Source organism: Diabrotica virgifera, chromosome 7 (genome assembly GCF_917563875.1).
Source record: "Diabrotica virgifera virgifera chromosome 7, PGI_DIABVI_V3a".
Taxonomy (NCBI): domain Eukaryota; kingdom Metazoa; phylum Arthropoda; class Insecta; order Coleoptera; family Chrysomelidae; genus Diabrotica; species Diabrotica virgifera.
Genome location: NC_065449.1, coordinates 26,816,023 through 26,833,798, shown reverse-complemented (window position 1 = coordinate 26,833,798; position 17,776 = coordinate 26,816,023). Strand labels below are relative to the sequence as shown.

At 33.2% G+C, this 17,776-nt stretch overlaps 1 protein-coding gene across 1 annotated transcript in view; it reads right to left on the bottom strand.

Annotated features, from left to right (window-relative positions):
- LOC114329334 (neuroligin-4, Y-linked-like) overlaps window positions 1-17,776 on the bottom strand; it is a 470,481-nt gene that overhangs the window by 339,009 nt on the left and 113,696 nt on the right. The window contains exon 2 of the mRNA XM_050656283.1: window positions 7,831-8,502. Within this exon, the coding sequence (XP_050512240.1) occupies window positions 7,831-8,284 (454 nt within the window). The 5' untranslated portion in view covers window positions 8,285-8,502. The remainder of the gene's footprint in view (window positions 1-7,830; window positions 8,503-17,776) is intronic.

Below are 17,776 nucleotides of genomic sequence, written 5' to 3'. Positions count from 1 at the left end.
TAAGGTAAGTTAGGTTCATTCGAACTAATTGTGGTCCCAGAATATGTGGTTTAATTTATGACCTGTATTTTTGTTACACCCTGTATACTTGCAGATAAAAAAGCAAACTTTAATTATTATTTATGGAGTTTATGCTTAATTTTTGATATACAAACAGAAAATATTTACTAAATAAGACTCAAGAAATGTTTTTTTGCGTTGACCTGTGAAATATTTTACTATCATGTACATATTTCTATTTAACCAAAATACCTGCTGTTTTTTAATCAAGTGTTTTTGAGTTATAATCCGCGAATATACAGGGTGGTTCATCTTATTCGCCTCGGTCTCTATACAGAAAACCACTTGATATTTTAAAAAAATTCCTTCACAGAAATGTACAGGGCCTTTAATACTACAACCTAAAAATAATGTGAATTATACAGGGTGTTCCAAAAAAGAGTGGTATATCAAAGTTATATTTTTTCTTATGGAATGCCCTATATCTGATGACATTATTGAATTGACCTTAAAAAATAAGCTATACTTTCATAAGGGTTCCCTATACCTAAATACAGGGTGTTTTGATTTATTTCGATTTTTATAAAAATGTAAGGTTTTAGAAAAAAATAAATATCTACGAATCTAAGAAGCAGTAACAAATTCTTTCTTGGATCTTAATACTAGACTATTTAGCATACTTAAACAGATGCTTATTGCAACAAAATTTCTTACATAATAGTCGAAATATGAGATTGTTCTATTAACAAATTCAAGCTGTAATAACTTACTTATTTTAAATGGAACACCCTGTATCTGACTAGTCTATCGCGTAGAAAATTTACTTAGCTTTCAATTCTTATTAGGGTTTCCTATACCTATCTCCCTTCATTTTTTAAATATTTAAATATTTCCTAATTTGTAAGCTTTAAAAATTATAATTAAGTACCTATGTCGTGGTTATGTACAACACATCACCAACACCGGCAATATACTTAAATATCTTAGTCAAGATAGTTTCATTAATAAAATTCACATTTTTATCATTTAATCATACAGACTGTTCTTATTTTAAATGACATATTCGATATTCTATACTTTATAATGGAAGATATTTAAAATCTCTTCAATTCCATGTTAACATTCTCAATACACATGTTATTCTCTAAATATAAATGCCCATGTTATTCTGTAAATACCCATTTTTACATATTCTTGTACAATAGGCTCGTTTTCGTCAAAGTAGCCATTGCATTTAATTGTTTGTAATTGCGATATAAAGATTCAAACAAAAAGTGGCGTTCTTAAATTTACTTAATAACCGTTGGGTTAAGATATGGAAAATACTTATACGGAATGAAATATAATTTAAATATCTTCCAGAATACGGCATCTAATATAGGGTATGCAGTTTAAAATAAACGTATTATTCAATTTCACATGCAGGCCAAAATCAACTAAAATAATACAACACTCTGTGTGACTACATGATAACACTGAAAATTTCATTAATGACAGTATCTTGTCTAAGTACATTGCCGGTGTTGGTGATGTGTTGTACATAAACACGACATAGGTACTTATGCAATTCTAATTTTTAAAGCTTACAAATTAGGAAATCTTTAAATATTTAAAAAATGAAGGGAGATAGGTATAGGAAACCCTAATAAGAATTGAAAGCTAAGTAAATTTTCTACTCGATAGACTAGTAAGATACAGGGTGTTCCATTTAAAATAAGTAAGTTATTACAGCTTGAATTTGTTAATAGAACAATCTAATATTTTGACCGCCCTGTAAAAAGATAGGTATAGGAAACCCTAGTACAAACTGAAAGCTAAGTAAATTTTCTACGCAATAGACTAGTAAGATACAGGGTGTTCCATTTAAAATAAGTAAGTTATTACAGCTTGAATTTGTTAATAGAACAATCTCATATTTTGACCACCCTGTAAGAAATTTTGTTGCAATAAACATCTGTTTAAGTATGCTAAATGGTCTTTTATTAATATCCAAGAAATAATTTGTTACTGCTTCTTAGATTGGTAGATATTTATTTTTTTCTAAAACCTTACATTTTTATAAAAATCGAAATAAATCAAAACACCCTGTATTTAGGTATAGGGAACCCTTATGAAAGTATAGCTTATTTTTTAAGGTCAATTCAATAATGTCATCAGATATAGGGAATTCCATAAGAAAAAATATAACTTTGATATACCACTCTTTTTTGGAACACCCTGTATAATTCACATTATTTTTAGGTTGTAGTATTAAAGGCCCTGTATATTTCTGTGAAGAAATTTTTTTAAAATATCAAGTGGTTTTCCGTACAGAGACCGAGGCGAATAAGATGAACCACCCTGTATATTAAATTACGGACGAGGGAAGTCCGCCCTTGTACCATCCTTTTGTTTTATAACGTTGAAAGGTTCTTTTTTCAAGTTTTATGATCTTTGACTATAATACAATTGTTTTGTTCTAAGCTCGTTTCTGTTCATGTTTTATATTTAGGTACATTCCTACAATTGTTGTGTTCTATATTGTCAAGGGGTTTTAATTATTTAACGGAACAAGCATAAAGTTATTTGGTGGGAGTAATTTATATACCGGCTTCAATTAACTTTTGAAAAATTTAGCCAGTAGCGCTATATCTGGGCGAGTGGTGACATTCTCCCCCTGTTATTCACGGCCATTAATTAAAAATTTCCTTTATGATTTCTAAATTCTCTGGTAATTTACAGGTAAAACAGTAATAACTTTTAATTAAGCTAAAATGAACCGTTTAATAGATAATTGTTTCCAAACAAAAGTTGAACTTATTTGGATATACGAGCGGGGTCCGATAAATAATTAGCCTGCAAAAGAAAAATGTTTCTGTAAATATTCTGCCACGAAATAATTTCGTTAAGACCACCCTATTATTTATCTATGTTATCTATTTGGACTTACTTTAATAATCTCATTTTATAATCACTCAAAGAAGTGCCGAAAAATGTGCCGTTAGTTTCTGAACCGTCACGTCTTGTACACATCTAATATAGAAATCAGTACCTTAGGAGGTGCTGAAATATGTACTGTCAGGACTACCGTAATTGTCCTGCCTGTTGCTACCACCGAGAATGCAATAAAGTAATGTTATCTCTCTATTTAAATATTTCTCTAGATACATGGCTTCGCAACAATCCTTAAAGGGCATGGTGTGAAGAACAGGCACCCTTCGGAAATACTCATTAACTGGGAAGATAGCTTTATGCGTTGCCACATGATGTTTCATAATATCTGCCACAGTCGCAGTCGTGGAGAAAATTCAAAAAGGAATTAATTCTAGAACACGGATTCTAAGCTCTACATACCTTCACACATGTTCTAGCAAACAAACGAGTTTGAGGCATTCAAAATGAACGAAAGGCTTGTTGCTCAAAATAGGAAGAGATTTGGAGATGATTCATGAGATCATTCTTACTAGCACACAGGCAAAATTAAAATTGGAGATTTTAATTCTTCAGGTAGGGAAGTAGCCGTTTCCAGTAAAGTTTGTTTAGCAGTAAATGGTTGACTTCAATTAAAACATCCTGGGTTAACCGATAATAGTCTAAAAGACCCGGTTTCAGGTAAAATTTAAGTATGTTTCATTTACATATTTCAGGTAAAAATTTTGTGGATCCTTTGCTTTATTATAGGAGTACCGTCTAGTCAGTGTTAATTGTCAAAAGGCCAACTCTGTCTACCTCGTTCGCTTATCGCTTCGGGCAGGTCTTTACAATGGGCCAAGTTAGATTAATTTAATAATATTTGCGATCGCACTAACTGAAGTCAACCATTTTCTGCTAGACAAACTTTACTCCAATCTCTTTTTCGGAATTCTTTTTCGTGCAGTTGTTTCGTTGGTAATATATGGCAGCTTCTGCGGGCATACGGGTTCTAATTTATCAGAAAGTAGTATACCCTGCCAAGGAATGGGCGTCCGCGTGAGGCTAAACCTATTGGACTTAACAAAGGGTAGTAGCGTATGGTACTCCTAAGTACACTTTAATAGGTTTAAGAGACCGCTGGGCACCCATCAGTACCAGTAATCCCTGTAGTCTGCCGTACCGCGTCTGAAGGATTTTTGTACCGATTTTAGCATTTTTCGTAAAATCTTTAATATCTACCTTTGCATAATAAAACTAAAAAACACAATAAGATCTTATAAGAATCTTGTTCTTTTGTAAAAACGAGTAAATTTTGGTCGCAGTATTTTACAAATCACTTTTACAATTTTTTATTTTATTAGTAGTACACAATATAAATTTGTAACTATTATTTAGTTGTGTGACGATAATATAATTTCGTCCTCTGGAATACGCCTATTTATTAAATAAAACGTGTTCTTATGCCGTCTCTGACAGTAAAAAGGACCGTACAGAAATTCATTAGGGCATTTTCTGTTTTAATCTGTTTTATTAATGGAGAATAACTAACCAGGGATAGGTGCGTTTAACGTATTCTAAAGCCTTCGAATTCCGTCGATTTGGTGAGCTGAGCGAAATTGACGAATGCTGATCCTACACCAACGGCTATGTGCGTTGAACGTATGTAGAATATAATTTAAGTAGCGCAATTAATACGTAATTAACGATAATTATCTTTTCTTTTGTCATCATCATTCTCTTTGCCTTATCTCTATGCGGGGTCGGCTTCCCTAATTGCATTTCTCCATACAATTCTATCTTGGGTCATATCAATATTAATCATCTTTACCATGTCCTGCCTAATCGTCTCCCCTCACGTGTTGTTTGGTCTTCCTCTTCTACTCCTTCCAGAAATCTACACTTCAGCAATTCTTCGTATTGGGTGATTAGCGTCTCGATGTTGAACATGACCAAACCATCTCAACCTATGCTCTCTCATTTTGGCATCAATTGGTGCCACACCTAGACTTCCCCTAATATACTCATTTTTAATTTTATCTTTTTTGTCACTCCACTCATCCATCTAAGCATTCTCATTTCCTTCACATGCATTCGTTGTTCCTCTTTCTTTTTCACTGCCCAATATTCAGTTCCGTACATCATAGCTGGTCTTATGGCTGTTTTATAGAATTTTCTCTTTAACTTCATTGGTATTTTCCTGTTACACAGCACACCACTCGCTTCCTTCCACTTCATCCATCCAACCCTAATTCTACTGCATGCATCTCCATATATTTCTCCATTACTCTGTAATACCGATCCCAGGTACTTAAAACTATTTCTTTTTACAATCAGTTTACCATCCAAAGATACCATTTTATTTGTAGTAACTCCATCTTTAAATGAACATTCCAGATACTCTGTTTTTGTCCTACTAAATTTTAAACCTTTCTCCTCCAGAGCTTGTCTCCACTGTTCTAGTTTTTGTTCTAAGTCTCTTTCACTATTTCCTACTAACACGACATCATCAGCATACATTAAGCACCATGAAATGTTACCTTGTAGTTTCTCTGTTATCTGGTCCAAAACTAATGAGAATACATACGGACTAAGCACCGAGCCTTGGTGAAATCCTAATTTCACATGAAATTTATCAGTCTCTCCCACACCTGTCCTAACACTTGTCGTTACTCCCTCATACATATCCCTCAAAATCTTTACATATTCAGCAGGGAATCTTTTCTTATTGAGTGCCCACCACAGAATCTCTCAAGGAACTCCATCATATGCTTTCTCAAGATCAATGAATACCATATGAGCGTTTGTTTCTTTACTCCTGTATTCTTTCATCAACTGCCTTATAATGAAAATTGCATCTGTTGTTGATCTGCCTTGCATAAAGCCAAATTGATTCTCGGATATTTCGGTCTCTTCACGTATCCGTCTATCAATTACTCTTTCCCATATTTTCATGGCGTGGCTAACCAGTTTTATAGCCCTGTAGTTAGTACATTGTTGTATATCTCCCTTGTTTTTTTAGACAGGTACTAGTATACTGCTTCTCCATTCGTCTGGCATTTGCCCAACTTCCATAATTCTATTAAATAAACCTGCTAGTCACCTTGTTCCTGTCTCTTCCAATAGTCTCCATACTTCCCCAGGAATATCATCTGGTCCTACCGCTTTTCCTTTCATTATTTTTTTAAGCGCTTGAGCCATTTTCTCGTTTGTTATTTTGGTGACCATTGCTGCTACTGTCTCCGTTGACTCTACAGGCTGTCTGTCAAATTCTTCATTTAATAAGCTGCCAAAGTACTTTCGCCATCTCTTTTTGACATCCTTTTCGTGAACTAGTATTTTATTATTTTTATCTCGGATACATCTAATCTAATTAAAATTTTTGCTTTCTTTGCTCTCTGTTTGGCTGTTTTATATATCTTCGTTTCGCCTTCCCTGGTATCAAGTTCATCGTATAGGTTTGAATACGCTTCTGCTTTGGCTTTTGCTACTGCTACTTTCGCTTCCTTTTTCGCGACCATATAGTTTTGAAGATCTGTGTCGGATCTGGTTTCTTGCCATTTTTTGTATAATTTTCCCTTCCGTTTTATTTTCCCTTGTACTTCGTTTAACCACCAAGTCTTTTTATCCTCAAACTTTTTTCTTGACGTTTGGCTTACTGTCTCACTAACTATTACCTTGCCGTCCTTGCATTCACGTATGTCTTCTTTCCTTATCATGAAATAGTCTATTTGGGATTGATGTTGTCCACTTTTGTATGTAATAAGATGAGTTTCTCTCTTTTTAAAGAATGTGTTAACAATCGCCATATCTAGTGCTGTTGCTAGTTCAAGCATATCATATCTAGCTTCATTTGTATTTCCAAAGCATAATCCTCATATATTGCTTCGTATCCTGCCTTGGCTTGGCCCACAGGTGCATTGAAATCACCTCCTATTATAATTTTCTCCTCTGACGAAATATCACTCAGGACGTCTCCTAATTGGTCATAAAAAGCTCTTCTTTCATTTTCACCCAGACTTGTTTGAGGAGAATACACAATACACACACAACATTCAATACCTCTTTATCAATTACAAACTTCACTGAGATCATTCTATCACTCGTTCTTACAACTTCCACTACTTTATCGTTCATTTCACTATCAGCAATTATACCAACTCTATTTCTAGTGTTACTACTCCCTGCATACCACAATTTGTAACCTTCACCTAGTTCTTTCGCCCTTTGTCCCTTGAATACAAGCAATTTGAACTCTCCTTCGTTTGAGCGCATCCACTAACTCCAGACTCTTACCTGTAAGACTACCAAGATTCCACGACCCTATCCTGATTTCTCTAACCTGCAATGGTGTTCCCTCTGAGATAGTCCTCACCCGGAAATCCGAACGGAGGCTCATTTTACTTTCGGCATATTCTACCTCAGGGGATGCCATCATTTCAGTATAAGTTTTTATACCATTGGAGAAGGTCTTTTCATTATTATGGCCTGAAAAGATTTTGTTTTGATATTTGATGCCTGAATGCCTTTTCTATCAGCACCATACCCTGCCCTATACGTTTAGCCAATACACCACCAATGCAACCAAAGTGCAGTATTACCCCACACCCGCCTGCATTTTTCTGTAAAGGCCAGGATCCCTACTGCAAGGACTGCCCTATAAGCCAACGTATTGTTGCTCGTATAACGCCACTAGGAGGCACGTACTTTATTCGGGATACCGAAAATTATCTTTTCTTTTGTATGTAGCGTTTTAAACTCATGTCTTAAATAAAGCGAATCATGTCTCAGGCTTAATTTATTATCTGAGGTTATTACAGTTGTCTATTTTGCTAATTAAAAAGACTGTTTAACGTCACACGGATTTTTACTTAAGTGTTTTCAAAGAACCTACATGTATATTGTTTAAAAAAATAAGAACTAGATAGAAAAACTACTTACCATCGGCTGGTGCATATATATTCAAGTATAAACAGTCTTCACTCTGATTCTTCAGGTAGGGCAGCAGCCGTTTCAAGTACTCCAATCTTCCTTTCGGCATTCTTTCTAGAGCAGCTGTTTCGTTGGAAATATCGGGTAGCTTCTGCGGGCATACGGGTCCTAATTTATCAGAAAGCAGTATTCCCTGCCAAGGAATCGGCGTCCGCGTGGGGCTAAATCTATTGGACTTAACAGGGGGAGTCGCGTATGGTACTCCCAAGTACACTTCAATAGGTTTAAGAGACCGTTGGGCATCCATCGGTACCAGTAATCCCTGTAGTCTGCCGTACCGTGTCTGAATGATCTTTGTACTGATTTTAGCATTTTTCGTAAAATCTTTAATGTCTGCCTTTGCATAAAGTACGAAACAGATTAAAAGTAAAACACAATAACATCTTCTAAAAATCTGATTCATATTTATATTCAAGACATTTGTATATACGAAAAATTTAAAATTATTTATGATGTATTTCTAAAAAGGCTTATCTCTCTAATTCATTTCCAATATTAAATACAAATCTTCCTATAAAATACTTCGTTGGATAAATTTCCGTTAAAGAATCTTTGCAATTAGGTGATCCATTGCCAGACGCTGCTCTTTCATCTCATTTGAATATCGATCCCTGCGAGCTCCTGCAACAAAATAAAAATTTATCAAATTAAAAAGGAACATTTTTTCGATATTAAAAGCAATATACGGTGTAAAATTTGTTATTCAAATTATACAGGCTTGCGATAAAAACCTACATCCGTGTAATCGTATCATAATTACAGGAAAAATAGTTAAAAATTTCATCACGTGCAATTTTTCAGCGAAAAATTCCGGATAAAACCCGTGAAAATCAGATACGCTTAACTTTAATAGTAGAGGGAATATTTATACACTGGAGCGCTTGTTAATAAAGCAAATAGCAAAAAACTATAATGTATACATGGTATGTGCAAACTTAATTATCATCATCATTGAAGTCAGATTATAGAAATGCCAAGCGGCCAGAAGTACTCGTCTTTTTGAGGTCGCATTTAATTTATTTGGTGTTCTTCTCGTGTGTTCGAGACCCCTGTTAAAGGGTAAGATATTTTTTGTAGCTTTTTGTAATCTGTAGTGGGAACTTTTAATTACTCAGAAGCATCAAATTAAAATGTTAAATGTTGACATGATCAAATATATCTACCAAAAGGCAACAGTAACACTATCTGAACAACAAACAAATAAATTCTGTATACAGCTAGAAGTATAGAACGACAGATATACGACGGAGATGCAAGGTGGATAACATTAATAACTGGGTAAGAAACAGAAGAACAGAATGGAATGACCACATAAGCCGAATGACAACAAATAGGGTAGTAAGGAGGGCGAGAGACGGTTCACCAATAGGAAGACGATCAGTGGGAAGGCCACGAAAACGATGGAACAACAACTTACTAGAGGCACATTGAAAAAACAGACAGAGTCATGTCTATACAAAAAGAAGAAGAAGAAGAAGTTGGAAGTACGGCAAGGAGACACCATCTCACCAAGCTATTCACAACCCTTTTAGAACACAATTTTAAGAAGGCAGATCTAAAGGAATATCGTATCAACATAAATGGAGAGAAGCTGTCATTTGAGTTTTGCAGATAACATATTCCTTATAACTGATCGTATGGATGATGCAATAATAATGTTAAACAGATTATATCACGCTTTCTTAGAGGTGGACTAAAGATTAACATCAACAAGACGCAAATAATGACTAATCCGGTGCTAAATCGTAATAATATATAGCAGCCTGCATCTTATAAGTAGTTGGGACATGAAATTCGGTTGGGAAGAGCTAACCAGACGTGCGGGCTCCCACGTCGTATAGGATTAGCCTGGGCAGTGTTTGGTAAACTGCATTATGTATTTAAATCGGTCTTATGCATACGCCTCAAAAGGAAAATCTTTGACCAGTGTGTGTTGCCTGCACTCAACGAAAATGGTACGTAATATCAATAAAAATGTTGATTCAGACAACAAACGCAATACTTAAAATTTGTCCAATTCTTGGTTTTATTGGAACAACAAAGCGATGTTCATCAATTCATTATTTTCGTTAGTTTAGCCAATGTATTACGTTTTTTAATGGATGAACTTTTATTATGTATACCATAATATCACTTTAGTGATATTACGAACTCTGTTCATTGAGTCAACGAACACTATTCTTTGAAACAACAACGTCGTTAATTGACCGACCAAGACTATTCGTTGTGTCAATAGAGAGTTTTTGTGTACACAAATACGTAAACGTAACGCATCTTTTTGACATATACGCTTGCGCATTAATGGTTGAACTCCCGTATCGCGATACGTATTACCTAAGGTTACGGGCTGGTACGTTAGGTTCATACGCATCCCTATCGAGCCGAAAGTCACCGAATGCACATGAGGATCTTGCCCGATTACCTACCAAATGAACATTTCATCAGCGTACTATCCGTTTATAAACATTTTAAGGTTATATTGGTTATTGGTTTAGTCTATTTGAGTAAAATTATTCTGTTTGTAATTGGAAATTGGAACTTCATAATAGATTTAAAAGTTGTCTATTAATAAAGCAAAACAAACAAATCTTGTATTAATTTAAGAAATACAGTGATCACCACAAATGACCTAGTTTCAGTAAAATTTTCAAATAAATATTACCACACTATTTACATTATACCTACTGGAATTCTGATGTAGGTATACAATAATTTACAACTAAAAACTAGGTATAAACAAAAATAAAAAAATTTTAACCTAAGGAAAAATAATATTTTTCAATATATTAAACAATTTCATTATTCATTTATCTTTTTTTACATTGGTATATTAATTGTATATTGTGTGAACATTGTTTTATTTTTTTGAATGTCAACGGAATTTAAACGTGACTTTACGATTTGCTTTACGTTACGTTAAGGCAGTTACAAAAACTACCTATTTTAACATTCATCCTCTACGACACGTTAGTTGCTTTACGTATACGGAGATGCGTACGTTACGTAGCAACAAAAACTCCCTACTAACAGTGTTATTTCTCCTAACGTATTTCGTTTATTTCTAACAATAAATACGGTTATTCTTACAAGCAATTCTATTCATTCTTACAATCAGTTTCGTTCATTCCTACTATGAACGTATTTTGTATTAATAATTACTGAATGGATTCGCTCAATATTTATTAATGATAATTTTTTAAATCCCCCTTTTTTGTCCTAAACCTAATGGACTTTACCCTGTGTGATTTCTCATAATATGAGAAATCATATTACGATTTCACTTATACAGTGCGCTGGAATAAGTGTTACACTCCCCCCCCCCCCCATTATTAACTTATTTATTTTTAGCACATAAGCAAAACGCTCGGACAGATCGATTTTTAAAATAATCAAGGTATATTATAATATCAATGTTTTGAACTTTACACGATCCCTCTTCAGGTGACAGGCATAACTTTGATTTTTTTAAATGGGAAAGTACATCATGTGACAGCTCATTTAAAAGACTTTGAAATAGTGATTCCAAAAATGTATAACACTTTAATCCTTTTTGAGAGCGCAGGTGCAAAATTTCGATCGAATTATTTTTAAACGCATTCATTTTTTTTGGAATCCTGAGAAAACTAATAAGTATTTTTGAAAAATTTAAACGCAGAATAATAATTACATTATTACCGAGGGCTGAAAGTCCCTTAGAATAAACAAAAAGTTTCTTTTGAATAGTATATTTGAAATTAAAAATCATACTAAATTTTCTCTTTTTCACCCCTGTGACTTATTAAAATAATCATTATAGAAGTTCTCAGGGACTTCAGACCCTCGACAATACTGTAATATTTTATTCTGCGTTTAAATTTTCAAAAATACTAATTAGTTTTCTCAGGATTCGAAAAAAATTTAAAAAGAATTTGACCGAAATTTCATGAAAATAGACACACGAAAACTTCCTTCTACTACGGACTACACTTGGAAACGAAATGAAATTATTATTCGGCACTTCGGCAGAGGTAAAAGCATTGTTTAATACATATTTTTTTTAAACAATGGTAACACAAAGAAGCTAGGGGTATCACGATAAGGAAAAGCTGTTACATTTCAAATGTCTCAACATTTATTGTTTCAACAACTACGTTTATTGTCACCATAAACGCATTGATTGTGGTTATTAAACGCAGTAGTAGATTTATTAATGCATTCGTTGTCACAACAATCAGTTTACATCTATACAATAATCATATATTACTTATATTAACAACATTTGTACATTGTTTTAATGAAATTTGTACGTTGTCACGATAAACCAAGGCTTGTCATCTACGAAATAAAGAAAGTGAGTTGCTGCCAGAATTACCATTATTTATTAAATATACAAAACTAAGTTATTGGCTGAATAAATTGAGTGTTATTGATTAATGTAAGTAATGTAGTTATTTTCACATTTATTATTGAATCATTGTTACAATAACCAAATACATTCGTCGTCTTAAAAGTTCGTTGAAACAAAAAATTAAATTGTTGTTACAACGAAATACTATTCAATAATCACTGTTAATCAATATTACGAACTAAATTTTTTTGAGTGTGTACTAACATAAGGAGTCGAAACATTAACACTCACAAAAAAGGTAGTGAACAAGATTCGCGTAACTTAGAGGGCTATTGAGCCAATTGAGCGCCATTGAGCGCCAGCTGTTGGGTGTCTCCCTGAGAGACCGAATGTCAAACGAAGAAATACGCCGTAGAACAAATACAACAGACGCTGTCCATAAAATCGCGTCGCTAAACTGAAATTGGACAGGACACGTCGCCAGATTGTCAAACAACCGATTTACAGAACGTATTGTCGAATGGACGCCACGAGAAGACGCACTACGGAGTAGAAGACGCCCACTGACCAGATGGGCCGATGACCTGCAGCATGTTATCGGTAACTGAATGCAAGCCGCATAAAACAGAGACAGATGGAAAGAGCTGAGGGAGACATATGTCTAGCAGATGATTAAATTAAAAAGAGGATCTGATCAAAATCACGACGAAACAGGTAAGATAAGCATAAACAAGTTAATCAAGTGCTTCAAATAAGCCATTATATACGAGATATTTTCATAAGACTGAATAGCTCATGACTGTAAAGTCCTATAGGCCTGGATCCCGCGTACCAAAACAAGTTTATTAATAGCGAGCTGACAATTAGTTAATAGCTTAACGGTGTCTAGTCGGACAAACTTTGATGTACGGGAACACTGGAACAGGGGAAGTTTTAATTGTGAAACATGTTACAGGTTTCGAACGTCACATTACGGAAATGTCCCATTTATTTTGTCGTACAGAACTCCCAATTTATTTGTTACCTTTTCATTAAACTCTCATGCAATTCACGGATTTTGCTGAAAATTTTAAAGAACCGCTTGAATTGACATGAAATTTGGCATACGCATAGCTAACATGTCAAACAAAAAAAGTGATATGGTGCCGATGTGTGCTTTTGCCCTGGAGGTGAGTTTCACTCCATCTCGGGGGTGAAAAAATATATGTCCAAGATAAGTCCCGAAATGGATAAACTGACTAATTTTAAGCAACTTTTGTTTTATAAAGTTTTTTTACCAAATCAATACTTTTCGAGTTATTTGCAAGTGAATATGTTCATTTTTTAACAAAATAACCACGTTTTTAGACGGTTTTTCGCAAATAACTCGTAACGTAAGCATTTTGTCGAAAAAAATATTCTTAGCAAAACTATAGCCTATCAAAAAGTGAAAAAAACGGTGTATATGTTAGGTCTGTATACCTAGCAAAAGAAGAGTTATAGCTAATGAAAAATAGGTTCATATTAAAAAAATTCCAAATAGAATAATTCAATGTGAAATATCCAAAAAATGATGCATTCTTGGGGAAAACACATTACAACTTTTTAAAGTGTTTAAAAAAGCCTTATTTCTGTTTTTATAAAAAAAATTTCTAGCATAAAATGTAAGCAAGTTACGGTCAAAATAAAGTTGGTCCCTTTTGTTTTGGCAAAAAAAAAATCAGGAAGATCACCCCCCAATTAGCAACTTAAATGAAATTAATCGTTACCGCTTCACAAGTTGCTTTACTTTTGTTGTGTTTATATTATGATTCGTAAGTTTCATCGATTAAAAGTACTTATTTTTGAAAACATTTGGTTTTAAAGTAAAATTTTTAAAAAATTTAATTTTAAAAAAAATACCTTAACTACAGCTCTTTCAAAAATAAGTAGGTACTTTGAACCGATGAAACTTACAGCTCATATGATCAATACGTACGTAAGTAAAAAACTTGTGAAGTGGTGACAATTAAGTTCATTTGAAATGCTAATTAGGAGGTGATTTTCCCGATTTCTTACCAAAAAAAGGGACCAACTTTGTTTTGAGAGTAACTTGTTCACTTTTGGTGCTAAAATTTTTTTTTAAAAAACAAAAATAAGCATTTTTTATACACATTAAAAAAGTTAAAATTGTGCTTCGTTTTTTGATTATGGCACGTTAAAATATTCGATTTGGAATTTGACGAATATGAACCTATTTTTCATTAGCTATAACTCTGCTTCTACTAGATATAATGACCTAATATATACACCATGTTTTTCACTTTTTTACGTGCTATATTTTTGATAGGAATTTTTTCTCGACCAAATAATTACTTTTTGAGTTATTTGCGAAAAACCGTCTGAAAACGTGGTTATTTTGTAGAAAAATGTATTCACTCGCAAATAACTCGAAAAGTATTATTTTGGTGAAAAAACTTTATAGAACAAAAGTTGCTTAGAACTAGTCATTTTATCCATTTCCGGACTTATTTCTAACATATATTTTTCACCCCCAAAAGGGGGTGAAACCCTAGGGCAAAAGCACACATCGGCACAATATCACTTTTTTTCTTTGACTTGTTAGCTATGTGACAGTATGTGAATGCCAAATTTTATGTCAATCCAAGCGGTTCTTTAAAATTTCGAGGTATTGCAATATTTTACCTTTAACCCGACACCTGCCACGATAACACATTTGAATCAAATATTTGGTATGTATTTCAAGTTGGTTAACCGTGCTGTGCGTCATAGTAGTTTTCCATAATAATATATAGCATAGATCTGTTTGAGTTTGAAGTGGTTATTTAGTGTCATTCTGAACTTGTAGCTCTAAAGTCGAATTGGGGTGTCATCATCTGGCAGTTTAAGTTTTAAGTTTTTTTGTGTTTTTGATAAACATTTCCGATTTACATTTTTTATTGTAATAACTGATATAAATTATTAACATAGTCTCAATACTCAATAGATCTAAATGTTTTTTAGATATTTTACTTCACTTCATTTATTATGGGTTGGTAAACAACTCAACACATTATTTTGTTTATAAACAAGTAGATCACAGAAAATTTTTAAGGGGTGCTATAAGCACCCCACGTGGCAGTTGACATCTTGCAAAGCCACGTGGCAGGTGCCGGGTTAAAGAACGTACTACAATGAATAAACTTAAAAACAACCTGCTAGTTTTCACAATTACAAACTTGTCAAGATGACACGTTCCACAATTAAAATCACGTTCCACAATGATTAAAACTTCCCCTGTTCTAGTGTTCCCATACATAAAAAAATTTTCAGTTGGCTATTAATAAACTTTTTTTTGGTACGCTTGATCTAGGCCTATGACCTATGATCATATACATAGATCACTTGCATCCCTTTAAGTGATACTGGTTGATCACAAAATTGATAAAAATAAAAATGGAACATTTTTCGTTATTCAAAGAAATATACGGTGTAAAATTTGTTATTCAAATTATACAGGCTTGCGATAAAAAACTATATCCGTGTAATCGTATCATAATTACGGCAAAAATAGTTAAAAACTTCATCACGTACAATTTTTCAGTGGAAAATTCAGTATAAAACCGGTGAAAATCAAATACGCTTAACTTTAATACTAGTGGGAATATTTATACACTAGAACACGTGTTAATAAAGCAAACAGCAAAAAACTGGAATCTATACCTATATACGGTGTGTGTGGACTTAATTATCATCGAACAATATAGTACTGAAAACTTTTGGTTTAAATAATTCAACACAATTTATTACAATTTATTGTCACTACAGCTAAAAACTATTAAAAATAGAGAATTTAATAGATCTCAAATATGTCAACACGCATGGGATAATCAACATAGAGTTCAGTGGAGACATTCAAGTATAGTCCGGAAAGAATCAGATAGTAAAAAGAGAAAAATCGAAGAAGCGGCTCTAATTATGCCAAATGAAACCAATTGTGTCGCAAATTTCTCCGTAGAATGCAGTAGGATGTGGATACCCATACTGAAAGAGGAAGTCAATAGAAAGAAAATATCACGATTAGTAAGTCAATAACATATCGAGTTAGTACAAATTTTATATTTTAGTATTACTTATTGTATATCTATGTATGATTAATATTATTTATAATTTAAACATATTAAAGTCAGAATTTGGTATCAGTTTTTTGAAGGTAAATTAAATGTAAGACTAAATAATTACGATGTCGGGATAGTATCCCGAGGTTTTCCACCGTGATTTACTACGGAATCTCTAACGCGAGAATTTTACCGTCATCGTTGCATTTGGTTGTCTTTTTAAAGACAGATCACATGCTATGATTTTTTTGACGGATATTCTTGAGTTGGGATTGATTTCATGTAATCGAATGAACTATCTTTTAGTAAGTCGTCCCAGGAAGGCAACTCATAAATATTGGCAATATCATTTTAAAATCTTCTTCGTTAAAATGTATAATATATGTCTGAATTGCCGATATAAATGATTCAGATTAAATAAATTATTAGAAGAATTTTTTACTAAGAAATAACATTTTTGTTTAATTTAGTAGTATTTTGTATTTTGAAAACGGCACCCGATTTGGGCGTCGAAACGTTAATAAAAATCATTTTTTAATAATATTGTGGCTTATTTCCCATTATAAATAGTTAAAATTGTAAAAATGCCACAAGAAAATAGCTTCAGAACAATATTAAGGTACATTTTTGTTAAGCATAGTTGTTTTGATAAAACGAAAATTTCTTGAGTTATTAGCAGAAAACTGATTAAAAATATTGATTTTTTCGATATAAAACTAACACTTTCGATAGCGAATAAATCAAAAACTATCAATGTTATCAAAAAAATGTATGGTACTTTTTTTGCTTAGAATTAATGTTTTTAGCAACTTTTGTGGTCAAAATAAAATAAAAAATTTCCACCCCAAGATGGAGTGGCAACCACCCCCATCGTAAAAGCGCCTTTCGGCCTCATATAGATTTTGATCCTTGGACTATCCACTACCTACTTATTCTTAAATTTTCAAGCAAATCGATATATTCTGTAAAAATTGCGAGGTGAAAAGCTTTGGTTTCTGGATCGTACAGAGTTAATCCAAGATCCAGTCTCCTTCTAAAGACTTATATTTTCATATTCTGATGTAAATAAATGCGTATAACATTTTTCAACCTCATATCTCGGGTTTGAAAATAAGGGGGCAAATTTCGTTAAAAACATTTAGAGCTGTAGCGGCCCTGTACATCCTAGGAGTTTCTAACTTACAGATTATTGTTGCTGAAGACAAAACGAAGATTTATAAAAAAATAAAAATTTTCTACAACCAACTGAAGCCGAGATAATTGTTTTTTTTTTCTTAAGTCGTAGTGCCTTTATTTATAACAATTAGGAAATTATTTTGCAGTCATTGACTAAAGAAAGACTTATATTATCTTAAAATAAAAATTATTATAAAATATAATTACATTTAATTATTAAAAATTATTTTTAAAATCGGTGCTTTTGCGAGCGGCCGAATTTTGCAAATCGCCCGGCTCGCTTCAAATCCGCGCGGTCGGAAAATTTTCACGTAAC